Source organism: Bos javanicus, chromosome 4 (assembly GCF_032452875.1).
Source record: "Bos javanicus breed banteng chromosome 4, ARS-OSU_banteng_1.0, whole genome shotgun sequence".
In the NCBI taxonomy this organism is placed as follows: domain Eukaryota; kingdom Metazoa; phylum Chordata; class Mammalia; order Artiodactyla; family Bovidae; genus Bos; species Bos javanicus.
This window is the reverse complement of record NC_083871.1, coordinates 60766019-60783748: the sequence shown is the minus strand read 5'-3', so window position 1 is coordinate 60783748 and position 17730 is coordinate 60766019. Positions and strand designations below refer to the sequence as shown.

Below are 17730 nucleotides of genomic sequence, written 5' to 3'. Positions count from 1 at the left end.
TCAGGGAAGAGTGGAGGTGCAGCAGGAAATGGAAATGCGGTGGCTATTACAGCCATATAAGAGAAGGTATGCCTAAAATGAGAGCGTCTTGAGGAGAGCTGTGGATTTCTACAACAGAAGCACTCCTTGCCTGCTTGCCTTGCCAGAAAAATAAATGGTATACATGTACTGTAAGCAGTTCTGCCATCCTCTTACCCTACAGCTGTCTCCGAGAAGTGATCCCACATCTAAACAGGGAAAGCTTTAGAAGCATCACACAAAGGCAAAGTAGCTATCAGATCTGTCATTAATTCACTGTGGACATTATACAGTGACCACTACCCCAACAAGGCAGTGAGTGAATTTTTTTTTTTTTGGAAAATGACCCTTCCCCTTAGAAACAGAACTAAAATGGAATAAATATAAAGAGTGGCAGCAGACTATAATACGTGGGCCTTTGTCCCCTCAAGGGCTGGGTTTGAAATGGAATTCAAGACTTGGACCTAATATGCATCTGCTTTGGCAGAAACCACAGTTGTGCCTTAAACATTCCAGTCAACCAGAGATTTTCCTGGTGGTTCAGTGGCTAAGACTCTGTGCTCCCAGTGCAGGAGGCCCAGGTTCGATCCCTAGTCAGGGAATTAGATCCTGCATGCTTCACCTAAGACCTAGTACAGGCAAATAAATAAATAAATACTTTGTAAAATGCCAACCAACCAGTCAAAGAGGTGAAACACCCACTCGAATGAGTTATTTTGAATTGCTAGGCCCAACCATGTCTTGCTGTCTCAAGGAATTTTCTCTGGGTGCCCTGAACCTGGACTCCACAGCCTGGCTCTGAGCACCATGATGAAACAGCCAATTAAAGGAGAGGTGGGGTGAAGAACAAGACAAAGAAGGAAGTCGCTGAACCAAAATTAGGTGCGTTGGAGGGTGGGAAGCCAAGCAATGGGATGGGGAGAAATCAAACCTCATATCTTCCAATCTTCCCAAGAGAATGTTAATTCTTGGTATATGTTTAATGTCCAAAGTGTATGGGCACTAAAGCATGTGGCTATTTATTTTACTAGCAACTCAACAGTATCTACACTCCACGTTCTTGCCAGAGAATACCAACCAATCTTAAACTTCCAGTCATCAAGGTCTCATTTAAAACAGTCACGCTGAAGTAAACTGATCTTTGAGACATGGTAGCTACAGTCATTTCACCCACTCCATCTCTGGGCATTCTAACTTCAACTGCCACACCAAGGCGATATCAACAACAGGCTAAGACTTTAATTCCAGGTTTCTGCTCTTTCATCACCCTCCACCCCCTACACAAATACCTTCATTTCTCTATGATTAATATTGTTGCTTCCACTTTTATTGAGAGTGAGTATAAAAAATAACCGTATTTTGAATCCCTCTACAATTTCTACAAAACCATTCTTGGACAAAGAATATATTAGAATGTTCTGACAATACCCGTTTCAGATTCCAGTTCCAGGGGGTGGGAATATGTCATCCTCCAAAGACCTGGGGTACCCCTTTTATCAAGTAATGAAAAGTACACTCATATGGTTTCTCTTTATCCTTAATAGCCAGGAAGTTTAACATCATACTTGATGACAAATTGTAGTCATTATTATTGGCTTTGGATTCTAGAATATTTATTTTATTTGCCCTCATAAGGTTTTTAATTTTTAATGGCCTCATGGTATTGGAATGTGTGTGTATGTGTATGTGTGTATGTAACTGTATGCTTGCAGAACTCCTTTTTGGAATTATACACGCATAAATCTTTATTCATTTTTTTTTTTTTTTGGTAAGCAGAAGAATCAATCACACATGTTTCTTTCAGCCTTTAGTTAAAACTCAAGTAGCAGATAAGGCCTCAGGAAATCTCGCTATCTGATTTACTTCTAAACATTCACAACATAACATGTAGAGCCTCTTCTTGACTGAGGTTTCAGGTATTTTTTGCATTACAGTGAATGAGTGGGTTTCATGCCTGACCTTCCTGCCTTTCTGTAGCAAAGTGGCCCAGGAAAATGATGGTCAAAATTTCAAGACTTCTCTCAGAGTCTGATATGTTTCTCTCTAGTTTCCTCATTAAAAACGGTATTAGCTCATATTGGTGGATTTGTTAAAGTCAGGGAGTCCCTAACTTCCTTAAATACAAAGCTAAAGCTCTGGTGAGTTATAATAAACCTGCCACAAGGCGTTTCTCTCTTCCAGGGACCCCCGCCCTCCAATCACAAGGCCATCTCTGGGGGAAAGCTTTATTTATTCCATTTCCAAAAGTACACTTTTACTTCCTTTCTACTTCCCACTGCTTGGCCACAGAAGCAAGTCACAGAACAAACCACAAAACCAAGCCAAAAGAGGAGATCAATAAATCTTACCAGACCCTTCCTCCCCAGCAAGGTGCTCACAGCACACAGGTACTCACCGTTAAGATGATGGAACGCAATTGCTTCTGAGCCAAAATATTCGCCATCTCCTGTGGAAGAAAACACGCAGATAGAAAAGCATCAGTTTGAAAGAAACATTTCCACGTGGCCCCAAATGACTTTATGCTGGGGTGTGCTTCAAAACTGGATATCAGCAGTATTTCTTACCAAAGAAAGGGCTCAAATGGACAGTACTACTCAACTGACTTTGTGAATGTTGTTTAGATAATACAGCAATGTCCAAAAACAAAGGAAAGAAATGTGGCACCTGTGACTTCTTTCTTTTTTTCTTTTTTTTTGAATTTCTTCCTTCCAGGGAAAGGTGAGTACTAAATCAAAATCAAACACTCCAAATGAGAGCAGTGGCTCTCCACTGAAACGGCTCATCAGCTTTTATTAGAATATATATGTGCAGAGAGTTGTTACTACAAGGCAACTTATGCCTGCGCCTAGGAGATTTCAATACTAGACAGCCATCACTTTAAAGATCTAAGACTTCTAAAAGCCATTTCATCTGAATCTGTGCAAAACCAAACATTGAGTAGTATATACCCCAAGGCTTAATAGTCTATCCAAATGAATTGAGTGAAGTTTTAGCAAAGGACAGACATCTGGGCAGATGCTATGCTCTAGGTCCACACCCAGTCTCCCTGGGCCTCAGTTCTGCAGATTGTGCACTGGCCTACCTGAGTGGCATAGAGGTTTTGCAGGTGATTTTATTAAATGACATGATTTACAGATGCTCTTTCTAGACATTGTCAAATAGTTACTAAGGGAAAATTAAACAGTTGGACGCAATCGGGGTACAAACATCCAAAAGGAAAAATACTGCTCATATTCAGGAAGTCACTGGAATGTTTATTGGCAAAGGGGGTAATTTGAGGGTCACCACTCTTACTGAGTAGAGAAGAAACTAAGTTGTAATTTAAAAACACAACCGTGAATTTGATCAAGGTCAAAACAAACTTGTAGAAAGCAAGGCGAACTCAGAACACGGGGAGGAAGTACAAGGGGGTGCACAGGCAGGGCTGGACAGGAGCAGAATGAGGGCGCAGGGCCTGCTGAGTGCTGACGAAGGGAACGTGGGGACTTACAGTCAGAGGACACTCAAGGATGTCAACACTGCTGTCTACACCAACCTAACGGCCATCGCCACCACAGAAAGGAAAGCAGGTAGGAGAGAGAGGGATGGAAATTAGGAGCACTCTGTTAGACATCACAGCTTAATGTTAACGTCCCTGCTCATCCACAGCATTAAAGAGACACGCGTACAAATACTCTACAGTGATCTAAAAAGCCTAGAGACGGCATCAGTCAAAATCCAATGCTGAATCCTCTTCCAACCTCTTCAAAACAAGAAGGCAAGGACAAGGACACCTTCAGAAATAAGCTAAATGGTGATCCAGAAGGAACTGCCCTTCGACGGGGTGAAGAAAGCATGCCTTCTTCATGATCAAAACAGAAAAGTCCATCTTTTGTTTTTTTCCTTGGACCAGATGAATAACAAAGGCTCAACATTCCTTTCATTCCTTTTCTTTTATAAAAATAAACGTATTGCGTTATTGGCACACACACACAAATCCTCTGTGCCTATGTTAGCCTGACATAGATGTGCTTAGTCAATCAGTCGTGTTTGGCTCTTTGTGATCCCATGGACTATAGCCCTCCAGGCTCCTCTGTCCATGGGATTCTCCAGGCAAGAATACTGGAGTGGGTTGCCGTTTCCTCCTCCAGGGGATCTTACCAATCCAGAGATCAAACCCATGTCTCCTGTGTCTAGTGCATTGCAGGGGGATTCTTTACTGCTGAGCCATCGGGAAGTCCATATTAGTCTATCAACTTACAAAGTTTTAAAATAAGTTAGAAGGAATGATATACTTCCAACATCTACTAGAGCAGTTATTATAATGATCTGTTTATGATATTTATCTTCTGCAGAAGAGTATGGTCCTCTCAAGGGCACACAGACTGTCCTTTTCATTTTTGTATTCCCAGCGCACAGCACAATGACTGACACAGAGTAGGCAATGAATGTTTGATAAAACAGTCCAATACCCTCTTAAAGGAACTGGAGCGTGATCAGAGAGAAAACGGAAAAATCCTTGTCCATATCATGGATTTTTTTTTTGTCCAATATTAAAGAATGATTTGAGAGAACTTGAGAATCTATGGAGAATACTTTATATCATTCAGTTCAGTTCAGTTCAGTCGCTCAGTCATGTCCTACTCTTTGCGACCCCATGAATCGCAGCGCGCCAGGCCTCCCTGTCCCTCACCAACTCCCGGATATAAAAGTATATGATTGTGGTTTAGTCACTAAGTTGTGTCTGGCTCTTGTGACCCCATGGACTGTAGCCTGCCAGGCTCCTCTGTTCATGGAATTGTCCAGGCAAGAATACTGGAGTGGGTTGCCACTTCCTTCTCCAGGATAAAAATATATAGATAAATATAAATATGGATATGGATACAGGCATACCTCAGAGATATTGCAAGTTCAGTTACAGACTGCTACAATACAGCAAATACCTTGATTAATATTAGCTCATACTAATATTTTGGCTTCCAAGTGCATACAAAAGTTATGTTTACACTAGACTGTAGTCTATTATGTATGCAATACATTATGTCTAAGAAAACAAAGTACATAAAACATTTTTTTACCCTCCTAAAGGAACCAGTGCTTGATCAGAGAGAAAATGGAAAAATCCTCATCCACATCATAGATTTTTTGTTCAATATTAAGGAATGGTTTGAGTGAACCATTAAGAATACTTTATTGCTGGTGGTTGCAATGGTAAGAATCTGCCTGCAATGCGGGGGACCTAGGCTCGATCCCTGGGTAGGGAAGATCCCCTGGAAGAGGACAAGGCAACTCACTCCACTCTGCTTGCCTGGAGAATTCCCATGAACAGAAGAGTCTGGCAGGCTACAGTCCATGGGGTCTCAAAGAGTCGGACATGACGGAGTGACTAAGCACAGGACAGATTGCTAAAAAATCGTAACATCATCTAAGTCTTCATTGACTCATAATCTTTTTTGCTGATGGAGAGCTTGAAAATTTGCAAGAATTACCAAAGACACCATGTGAATAAATGCTGTTGGATAATGGTGCCAGTAAACTTGGTTGATGCAGGGTTGTCACAAACATTCAATATATATATATATATATATATATATTAGTATCTGTGAAGCACAATAAAGCAAAATGCAGTAAAACGAGGTCTGCCTGTATAGATATATTGACATGGAAAGATGTCCACAAAATCATGTTTAGTTTTAAAAGCATTTTTAAAAATAAACAGTGCATGCAGTATGATCACATCTAGTGAAAAATGATGTCTGAGGGGAAGTCTTTGCACAAAAAAAGTAGGAAGTAGGACCACGACAGTCCCACAGGGGTAAGTAGTGGCAGTGTTTCCCTCTCTGGGGATGCAATTATAGGTGTTTTTATTTCTATTTTTTTATTTTAACTTCTTTTGTTTTTTATGATATTATACATGTTTTAATGCCATTCTCCCAAATCATCCCCCCCCCCCCACAGAGTCCAAAAGACTGTTCTATACATCTGTGTTTTTAAAACTTCTTCCTTTGGAATCTGTATTTTCTGATTTTTCTACCAAATCTTTAAGCTAAAGGGTTTGTTTGTTTAAAATAATGCTTATCAAAACATAAGTGTTTGTAGAGAAATTTGGAAGTGATCTGACAAACTTCTTCATCATGGAAATAATAAAATGAATAATGGCAACTAGTTGTAAAAAAAAGGATCCATTTGCCCCCCTAACAACAATCCCCTCTCCGATAAAACAGTACCCTTTCTCTTCATTTGGGCAGGAAAAGGGAGCTTCTCCAATATCCGAGAGGCAGGCATGACCCAACCCCTCACCTCCCAGGGTGGCTGACAGGGTACCATTACGCAGGAGGCAGTTATACCCCTGCCCCAAGCTCAGTGCTCCCTCAGGCAGGTCAACTCCATGAATGCAAAACAAAAATGTAGCTCAGGTTTGCCTGCGAAGTAAAAATATTTGACTTTGGCGGTATCTTTCTTCAGTAAAAGTAGAAATAACATATTGGTATTCAAAATCCTTCCAAATTCATTAACATTTAAAAAAAAAAAACACCCAAATAATGGAGTCCTACCAATGTGTCTGACCCCGAGTTGGAAAGAGATGTTGAAATAAATAAAAATTTTTGACCGAAGTAGAATTTATCCAGTGTCTAAAAGCTTTAAAAAAACAAAAAGGGACATTCCTGTAAATCCAATAAATAAGTGTTAAGGTTATATTTTAATCTAACTGGAGTAAGAAAATGGGCTTGATGTCTCTCAAGTATCAAGAAGTTGTTTACCAGACAAATACAAGGTCATTCTGCAGGAGATGCTTCCTTGACCAGCATTCAATGGGATGCTTTGCAGATAAGAGCAAGAGTAAGGCTGGGATTCTAACATGGACTCTTAATCAGCTCAGCAACCAGTCAAGTTCCTTACCTCTTTGACTCTCAATTTCCTCATTTATAAAATAGAAATAATAAGATTTTCTATAGATATGAGGATTAAATGAAATGACATAAAACATATTTGCAAGGCAGACTCTCAAATATTATCAGTGACAGGCTTTGGCAAGTTTTCTTATTTGCCAAAAATTTCAGAACTTTCAATCTTTCAAAACATAAATCAATCAATAACAAATATATAATATACAGTAAGATATTACCAATTAGCTTGAGCTTTTGCTTTATCGGACTTTACTGATATTCAAAAAATAATGACAAATAAGCTTTCCTTCATTATGAACTTGAAGTAATTTTTAGAGCCAACTCTCTCTTAACTCACTAGAAAGTATTTTATAAATTAAAAATCAAAATACTCCTTTTCTTGACAAATAGTCACTGATTCATCCTAAATTCAACATAGTCTATAAAGTCAAAGTTAATTTTCTATTGACAAGTATTGTCATTTTTATCTCAAAGACTAAAATCTGAATTTTCTCCTGGTTGATAAACACTCTTTCTTAGTTGAATTGTTTACTTAAATGATTTAATGTTATTAGACTACCTTTTGTGATTTAGTATTAATATAGTAATATATGTACAAACCGTGCTATGTCGGTTTCATATAGCCTAATTTTTCAAAAATAAAAAAGATTTGATTAGCAGAATTCAAGCCTAATATTAACGGCATTTCTAGTATAATGGTACCCCATTATATTTTCATTGTTATCATTGCCCTGGAGTCAGCATAGATTGGCATCTAATTCCCTACTTCTTCACGGTCATTCAATTCCAGTTAATCAGATTAATAGTAATTTTAGTGTAACAGAAAGATGCAAGGGGTATGCATCTTACTCATGCAGAGGTCTGAGTGAAATTGTAGCACTTGGGGTGAGTGTGAGCTTTCCTTTCCTCTAATCTAGCCACAGAGGGAAAGACAGTTTCAAGAGTCTAGGTCAGTTTAGTCAAAGTCTTAGTTTTGGCCTGGCTCTTGACCCCACTCTACAAGCAGCTATCATTGGTCTGGCTAGTCATCCCTGGTCTGGCTAGCAGAAGAATCAAGCTTCTCTGTGATGCCCATGTCAGGCTTGTGAACATATGCAGGCAACTTACTGGCCTGATGGGAATTATCATGCTCCCAGTATTTAGCTATAAATATAAAAGGAGCAGCCCTGCCCATGATCCCACTTAAGATCTGCAAAGCTGCCCTGAAATATCCAGACTGGAAAATAGGCTTGGAGACGGCAGGCGCCCCCTGGCTCCAGCCAATACCAAACCAAAAGCACAGGAAACTAGAAAGCCACTCTGCTTCTTGTGCAAATGTAACTCCTAGGAATGAGCAAACAAACCTAAATGGAAAACAAACCAGAAACCCTCATATTTAGCCACTGAGGTTTAAAATCCCTGGCAATGAAAAAAATAAAGTAAAAAAAAAAAAAAAAGTAAAATTCTTCCAACAGTGTTCAGTAGCATGCTAACCTCCTAAATTCTTCTAAAACGATTTATTAGTAACTGTCATAAGCTCCCCAGTATACTTTCTAAATGCTGAAAGATCTCATATTTCCATCTAGTTTCTAAAGGGAGTCAATTGTGACCTAGGTAACAAGTATGTTATGTTGCTGGAAAAAAAAAAAGAAAGGATTCTGAGATGTGAGCCAAATTCTAAGACATGCAAAAGCACCACTTCTTCCACAGCCACTTTATAATGGTCCTTTCCCTCGCTGAAGAAGAACCAAAGATTGACAAAGGACAGTATTGAAGGGTACGTTCCAAGCAGGTACATTTAAGGGGTTCCCTCCTTCTGATGACACAGAGGAGAGGAAATGAATGCTCACTCCTCCTGGGCACATCCGCACACGGACCGCAGAAATACCACTAAGCAAAGAGCCTCTTACAGATGAAAGGTTCTCTCAACTGCGGCAGCAATTTACACATTCCCTTTCCCATCTTCCCACCCAGCAAAGTGTGACAGTTCTCAGAGTCTAGCTTTCCTCATCAGGAAAATGGGGACAATCCCTCCCTGGCCCCAGTGAGTATCCAGTGAAATGACAGAAGGCCACATGGGCTTCTAACTCTGCATCCACCACAAAAGCAGTTTCCTCTTTCTTTCAGCTCTTTGTTTGGGGCTTCTATACTGGGTTTCACATGATGAAAGGGCTTTACCTCTGAAACACTTCATCTCCAACTAGCTCCCACTGGATCTGTGAATGATCCCAGTCTGGCCAGGCAAACTGCTGCGAAGCAGAGAACCCCAGAGGAGTTGCTGGGATTGGAAGGGGAAGGCTCTCCCTGCACCAAAGCTTGTCAGCCCTGGGCACAGGCTTTAAGGCAGAAGAAATGCAACTTACCTGCCTCCTCTCATCAGGGGCCTTCAGGAAAAGTGCATTAATCACTGCAATGGTATAGGTCTGGATTTCTTGATCTGTCCTGTAAAGACACAGAACAACATCAAAGTCAGAAAAGACCACCCCTCAGTGAGACCATGATAAGGGTCATGATTATTGCCCCAAAAAAGGTGAGAGAGAAAGGCAGGACCCAGAGAACACAGTCAGCACTGTGTATTTCAACCATGAAAAGCTGGAAACATGTGAGGAGACAATTACTATTGCTAGCCGGACAAAACACACTCACCCAGAGATATAGGTGGCCAGCTGGCTCTCTTCCTCTCTCCTCTATTAGAGTTAAAAATATGGACCAGTGTGTGTGTGTTTGTGTGTGTGTAATTTTCTGTCTGATGCATGAAGTACATCTGGGAACAGTCCTGGGTGTCCCCACATTCCTGGGCTTATTATAGAGGAAACTGCTTTGTCTCCATGGCAATATTACATATTCTAAAAATCTATTTTCAACTAGAAACTTTTAAAGAACAAGAAGGATAGGTTTTTATGTTTACAAATTTGCTTTTCACAGGAATGAAATCAGAAATTCCAAATGAAGCCAAGATCTACAGTTAGGTGCATGGTAAATAGTAAATATTAAGCACAGCACAGCATAAATAGTAAATAAGAAGGACCCAAGGCATAAACAAAGAGCAGAGGCCAGCGAGCTACATTTAGAGATAATTGAGGAAGAGGCAGAGCTTATCACACACAGCCTCAGGAAGGATGAAATTCTAAGCCCAGTGCCCCACTGGCTGGCTGTGTGGCCTTGGACAAGTTCACGGGGTGTCCCTACACAGCTTCCTCATCTGGAACGCTGGGTAAAAACACACTCATTTCAAGGAGCTGCTTTTAGGATAAAATGAGGTAATGCACATAAAACCTTTAGTACAGCGCTTGGCAAATAAGAAACTCTCCTCTTGGCAAAGTGCACTGTAAGTGCACAATGATGCCCTTGAGATTCAGAGGAAAGACACAGACTTTTAAGTTGATACAGGTCGCATTCAGGGACACGTGAAATTGGTACCACTTCCAGCATACGTTCACACAAAATCATCATTTTAGAGCATGGGCTAATTTTCCCTGAGGCCACAGTCTATAGCTTGTGTGACTTACAATTTTACACTCTAGTCAACCATCTCCTACCCCCAAACGAAGGAAACATCTAATGCATTTTGGTAGTTTAATATAAAGTTTAATTATAAACACATAGTCAACATTTTTGGTATACTGAGAACTACTGAATACTCCCTTGAATCCCCATTCTACACCCGCAACCCAAACAGGCCAATCAGGTTTCCTCTTGAAAATCTGCCAGTGTGACCTGAGAGAGCAGGGGCAGCACTTACTGGGAGCCAAGTCACATTACTGCCAGCCAATATGCCAGAGAAAAGGCCTGTTGTGAGAACTCCAAGGAAGCCATAGTTTCTGTCCTTCCCAAGGCTTAGCTACTCAAGTCATTCCTCGGTTCTATAAAACACGCCAGTATCCTTTCAATAAACTCCCTGTCCTAGTCAGGATGCTTCTTGCCACCTGCGATCCAAAATACTTTCATTGATCAAGTGGCATCCTACAAGGATTCCTTCTCAGGCTGGTATCATCAGAGGCAACCTTGCTAGTTATCTAAGAGTGGGGAGGAGAGATTCCCCCAAAACCCAAGGCTGCTAGGGCAGCTATCTCATAGCTCAAGCGTCTTAAAATTTTGTATTTTATAAAATACACTAGAAAAAGGTTATTGTAATCACCTGGAGACAAATGAAGTCTGGCTTTAAAAACTCCTAATTAACTATGAAAATTCTCGTATCGCAGAAAATACTGTATGATTAAGGATAAAGACTCTATTGAGATTGTAAGAGAACAAATTGCTTTATTGTATCTTATTAAAAGCAAAGCTCTACACTATCTAGCAACATTTATCAGAACTGAGTCCCTACCAAGGCACTGCTGCTAAGCCACTTCAGTCGTGTCCGACCCTGTGCGACCCCGTAGACGGCAGCCCACCAGGCTCCCCCGTCCCTGGGATTCTCCAGGCAAGAACACTGGAGTGGGTTGCCACTGCCTTCTCCAATGCATGAAAGTGAAAAGTGAAAGTGAAGTCGCTCAGTCGTGTCCGACTCTTAGCGACCCCATGGACTGCGGCCCACCAGACTCCTCCGTCCATGGGATTTTCCAGGCAAGAGTGCTGGAGTGGGGCGCCATCGTCTTCTCCGACCAAGGCACTAGGGACACACTAGTCTCAAGAAGAGGCAAGCGGTGCACCCAGGGCAAGTCACTGTGTCATGTCAGTGGATGGGGGACAAACATGAGGCATGGTTTGATTATATACCAGATCAAGATTCTTTTTCTGTATATATTTAATGAAACCAATACGAAACCATCATGGGAGCTGTCTGCCTGAAGAACGTTCCCTCCCCCTGTGGCAGCGTTGATCTTGCTCACCCTTGGAGATGCGGAATGAGTTGGCCGATGGTGATCTCCTGTGCCACCTTCTGATAGAGGTCGTGGCTGTTGAGCACCATGGACTCCAGAATGGCCAAGGACCGTTGCAGGATGGAGACATCTATGGCCGACTTGTTGACAAAACTTGCTATCTGAAAACCCAAGAGAGACACAATTGATCACTCACACTAAGCAGAGCAGAGAAGCAGAGAAGGGAGCAAATGAAGTCAATCAGGAGCTCATTTAAGAAACACCAGCTATTCAGTGTGAGAAGTACCTGGAATTATAGCAGGATAGCCAGAAATGCACAGTGTCAACAATGATTGTTCACCACCTTATTACAAACCTCTATTTATGGCCTATTTCTCTAATTTGGTAATAAGCAATTTTAGAAAGGAGATGGTTTCAAAGAATTATTCTGTCTGGTGTTTTTGGAATGGTTCGTCTGAGTTTCAGCTTTCAGGGGCAGATAATTTCAACACATATATTGTAAGAACTCTTGTGTTTCTTTGAGACAGCAATTTCAACATATACTAATAGCCATTGCCTCCCATTTTCAGGCTACTCCTTCACCCACACAACCCATGGCTTTTATGTTCTTACTATGCTTCTGTTACATTCTTAAGGGACTCACACAAATCACACTTGTCAACACAGTTCAACTGGCAACTTTTCAGTCACTGGCTAATCTCCTTTTTATTCCTCAATGAAGCACTCTTTCCCCCATTCTTTCCATTTCTTATGGTTAAAATAAATTCTTCTAATCACTCTCAAATTTAGCAAACAGGAAACCAATTAAATTAGAAGTGCTAAAAGTTAAAATAGTCGTTTAAGCTCTAAAATACATTCCCTTAGGAATTCATCACTAAAGCCTCAAACATAATAAATCAGAATGTAAGAGGGAAGTAAAATAAGGGTTAGAATAATGGATCACAGAAACCCAAACACATGGGTACCATAAAGGTTTTATTTTAGAGGCCTCATTAAATGTTATTACTGTTTGTTGACAACTCACATTAAAATGCTATTATTATATCATCATAATGACTGCTTTCTTAAAAGCTATTTGGTTCCATGACAAATTGACACTTATAGCTTCCCCTTATCAACGAATATTTCCCTTTTTGCTATTGCATTGACCCCTTCTCCTCATTCCCTCTTCATCTTTGCACAAGATAAAATTCAAAGGCACCATGGTAACTTACAGTTACCAGCTCAACCATTTTTAGCCCAATGACTCCCCAGTGAAAGCAGAGGGTACAGTGAAAAACAGAGGTGGGCAAGTACAGTTATCAGTATGCTCTCTGCCTCCAGATACACCTGGATTTAGGGGATAGAAAATATGTGACATAAAGAAATAAAGTAACATTATACTAGTATATTCCAAAAGGGTATTATTTTATAATACAGACTATAGGAAGAGTATGAGATTTTTAAGATTCTCAAAAGACTGCTTTAGCTCCTTTCACAGCTAATAAACTTCTTCAATGTGTTTACTGTCCCTGGCAAGCCCCTGCCTTAATGCTCACTGTCTGGGTCTATTCCCCTATCAGATCTACCACGATGAGGCCACTTTTCTTTCCCTAAGTCCATCTATCTCTCACAAAAATCCAATGACCCTCATGCTGTGCTTAGGGTTAATGCCTAACTTAGACCTCTTCTAAATCCAATATTAATTCCTTGACTTCCTCATCAATGCCACACCAAACACTTTTCATGATCCCAGTACAATTTTTGACACTTATTGGAAAAGAGAAGAACTTTTAAAGAAATATGTTGACAATACCACTGATTTCTTGGCACTGATTCTATTTTCCTTCCATGCTCCTATTCTTATTTCCATGTAGTAAATTTGGATGTACCTTTAAGACTCTGTGGAGAATCTTCTAGTTGAAAGTTTATGACCAAACCCCCTCCTCCACCCTCTTGCCTTCATCCCCTCTTTTCATTCATTCAGGTAATAGGTGTTGACCATGTACTACAAAACAGGCTTGCACTGACCTAGGATCTGGAAATCAAGAGATGAGCAAAGCCACATGCTTTTTAACTTCAAGGACCTTATAATCTAGCAAAGATGGACACACAACAGTCATTTACTATAAAGTATGACAGAGAAGGCAATGGCAACCCACTCCAGTACTCTTGTCTGGAAAATCCCATGGACGGAGGAGCCTGGTAGGCTGCAGTCCATGGAGTCGCTAAGAGTTGGACACGACTGAGCGACTTCACTTTCACTTTTCACTTGCATACATTGAAGAAGGAAATGGCAACCCACTCCAGTGTTCTTGCCGGGAGAATCCCAGGGATGGGGGAGCCTGGTGGGCTGCTGTCTATGGGGTCGCACAGGGTCGGACACGACTGAAGTGCCTTAGCAGCAGCAGCAGCAGCAGCAGCATGTTACATGCTTATTCTTGGCATCCAAAAGTATAAGTCCACTTAGATATTCTAAAGTCTAAAATTAAATGGGCTAAAAATCAATCTCACTGACTTCTTTCCTATTCCCCTTTTCTCAAGTATCACCTTTCTCCAAGTTTGCCATGATCATTAGTGATAAATAGTCCCAGTTCCCTACTTTCTGTCTCTGTGAACACATTTGCAATGTCTGAACGTGTTAGTCGCTCAGCTGTGTCTGACTCTTTGTGATTCCATGGACTGTAACCCACCAGGCTCTTCATCCACTGAATTCTCCAGGCAAGAATACTGGAGTGGGTTGCCATTCCCTTCTCCAGGGGATCTTTCCAACCCAGGGACTGAACTTGGGTCTCCTGTATTGCAGGCAGGTTCTTTACCATCTAGGCCACCAAAGAAGCCCTGTGCAACATCTACCCTCTCACATACATGAAGTCGTATATGCACATTGGAACATGGTCCAGCTCATTCCTGGGTTACTATGACAGCAGCTTCTTCAATTTCCTCTATATTCAAGATTTCCCTCTGATACAAATTTACCCTCTACTTCTGTAAATATGCCTTGACAGTATTTCTTTTCTGGAAATACTCAAGAAAGCATGCATCTGACTCTTTAGAGTCTAATGTACAATTCTGTAGGAGATACTAGTTGTCTTTTGAAACTAACTTCTATCTTTTGGCTTATTTATCAGTAATTTCAGCTTGACATTTAAATGACCCAATACTTTCATCTAATGAATACTAATAAACAAGGTATCAGGGCTGACTGAGCAAACATGATGACTGTCCTCATTGGTGAATGGACAACTTTGTGAAAGTTTAAATGTTACTTTCTATGTCTAGTTTAAAAACTACAGATCGCAGTATAGCTATAGGAGGTTAAAAATCATCTTGTTAAATTTTAATTTCCCTTGTCTTCCTCAAAATCAATCATGACTTCCTTTGCCTTTAAATTTTTTCCAGCTGCATTTCTGTACTTTGGCCAACATGGGTGAACCAGCCTAAACCTGTCAAAGTACAGCTTCTTGAAGGTAGGTCTGTATCAGAGAGAAAAAGAAGGAGGAGGAGCTAACAATAATGATATCTATTACTTCCACATGCTTCCACTCATTTTTAAAGTGCTACCTAGAACTTTGGGAAAGTTATACACACAATGCCATATTTAAAATGGATAACCAACAAAAACCTACTGTACAGCACGTGGAATTGCTCAGTGTTATGTGCTAACACCCCTGGATGGGAGGGGTGTTTGGGGAAGAATGGATACATGTATACGCATGGCAGAGTCCCTTCACTGTATACCTGAAACTATCACAACATTGTTAATTGGCTATACCCCAATCAAAAATGTTTTCAGTGTTAAAAAAATAAAAATTAAAAGAAAAATAAATAAATAAAGGTGCTACTTAGATAAAACATAGGAATATTTGGGTGACTTTTAAGAAGTTAAGGGGCATCACAGTGTATGAAATCAATAATACAACTTTTTAAAATCACAGAAACACTTTGAATTACTTAGAAAGAGACCTTAAAATTATCCTCTGTTATCAAAACTGAAAAGATACATGGAGAACATGGAGCCCCTCTCCCATATTTTAAGTTATTCAGGCAGTGGTCCATAAATCTCTCAAGCTTTTAAGAGGCAAAAATGACTGGGTCTCTAAACTGAAATTGGCTGGATGTTTATCTAGGCACTGAAAATACTGCAGAGTGAACCAGGCCCTCCTGCAGAGCTAAGGTTTCAAGAGCATTTGTATAAAACTTTCCTTCCAAGAAAAGGCTCTGATGTTATACTTGGCCAGGGTAAAACCAACTCGTAACACAGAAAGTTCTAGGTTGTTTTTCTTTTATTTCATTTCTTTCTTCCCCATGCCTTCTGACCCTCTCTCTAAGTCACCAAATCTTTAAAAAGCAGCAACATTAAAGACTGGCATCAAGGGATTCCAAGTTTCAAAGTGTTCATGAAATGATATTTCTTATTACAGAAAAACTTTGTAAACTAGACTCGAGATCCACACATAACAAAATAGATAGCAGAGAAGGATATCAGGGCTGGAAGGGAAAAAATATTTCTCCAAAGTCGTATGAATTTGGCATTAATAGGAAGCCAAGTCTGGACCACAGAGATAAGCATCTTTTGTCAGCACATTTCCTAGCTGATTTTTGTCTAGATAAAGCTCCATTTAAAAGACAGTTGCCTGTATACAATTCCTGGGTTGTCAAAGTGCTGAATTTGATCCAGCTAATGAATAAAAAGATAACCTTACAAAAACTTTCAATTATAAAGTCATTTTCTGATGACCACTTTTTAAAATTCACGTAAGGAGTAGAGCTCGAAGTAGCAGTGCAAGGAAATAGAATGGCTAGGAATGAGGATGGAATACATTATAAACATGTTGTCTTCTGAAAAATACTCAATGTTTAATTTAAACTGCCAAGACTGCTAGTCTTTGCTTCTCTGAATCTGATTTTTTGGTTAATTTCAATGAGCGAAAACCATTTTCATAAGCAGTTAGAAAATTAGATTATTGTCAGTCTCTTTAACCACATCTCCCATTTAAAGAAAGATACCTTTGTAATTCTTTTCCATTCATGGCTGAAGTTTTACTTGAAATATATTTTAAATATGGTGGCACTGTATTCTTTTTTTTTTCTTCAAGTTTTAGAGTTTAGAAAAATACTTCCAAAGCAAATTTCATTTATTCATTTTCACAGAAATGTATTAAGGTCTGACTCTATGCCACGCCCTGAGGAGAGAGGGCAGAAGAAAGTCATGGTTCCATCCTAGCTTTCTTGGACTCATGGTCTTGGGAGAGCCAATCAAAAGAACAAAAAATTCATAGGAGAGTGATAAGTGATGGAACAGGGGCATGTACAAGATTCAAGGAGAATGGAGAGCAGAAGAAATCAGTTAACTCTGCCCCAGTGAGGTCAGGGAGGGCTGAACAAGAGGCTATGCTCTTTCAACAAGTCTGTTCTTCTGTCCTTCAGAATCTCTTCTTTCCAACATTTAAAGTGCAGGTACATGCTGATGCGGGAGGGAGCCCTGAAATGGGGGGCCAACGACACCCCACTCTCCATAACCTCACTCTACCTCCCCAAGCCACTGTGTCCTGCCCTCCTGACCAGGAACACACACTTACTGCTCTCTTCTGCAAAGGATTGCTACAGGAATCAAGAGATAATGTTGCTGAAAGCACAACCTAATTTCAAGGAATTCACGTTGAGAACAGCATTGTTTTTATAGCAAAAAAGGCTATAATATCAGAGAAGCAAAGCAATTTGAAAGTAGAAAAGAAAAGCCCACCATAAATCCAGAATGAATTTAAAAATTTTAAGTATAAAAAATATCTGCAAAACCCAGTATCTTCAGATTTAAAGTTGCCTCCCAAGAACTTTTTTTTGTAATTGGAAATATAGTTGAGTTACAGTGTTGCATTAGTTTTAGTACAGCAAAGTCATTCAGTTTTATATGTATATGTATTTACGTGCATGTGTGGGGGTGCTCAATCTCTCAGTCAAGTCCGACTGCGATTCTATGGACTACAGACCTCCAGACTTCTCTGTCTACGGGTTTCTCCAGGCAAGAATACTGGAGTAGATTG

General features: G+C 40.2%; 1 protein-coding gene across 5 annotated transcripts in view; it reads right to left on the bottom strand.

Annotated features, from left to right (window-relative positions):
• ELMO1 (engulfment and cell motility 1) overlaps window positions 1–17730 on the bottom strand; it is a 584006-nt gene that overhangs the window by 347702 nt on the left and 218574 nt on the right. For all 5 annotated transcript variants that reach the window (XM_061414116.1, XM_061414119.1, XM_061414114.1 and 2 more), the window contains 3 exons: window positions 11717–11868; window positions 9248–9326; window positions 2414–2464 (listed from right to left, as the gene is read on the bottom strand). In XM_061414116.1, coding sequence (XP_061270100.1) covers window positions 2414–2464; window positions 9248–9326; window positions 11717–11868 — 282 coding nt within the window. The remainder of the gene's footprint in view (window positions 1–2413; window positions 2465–9247; window positions 9327–11716; window positions 11869–17730) is intronic.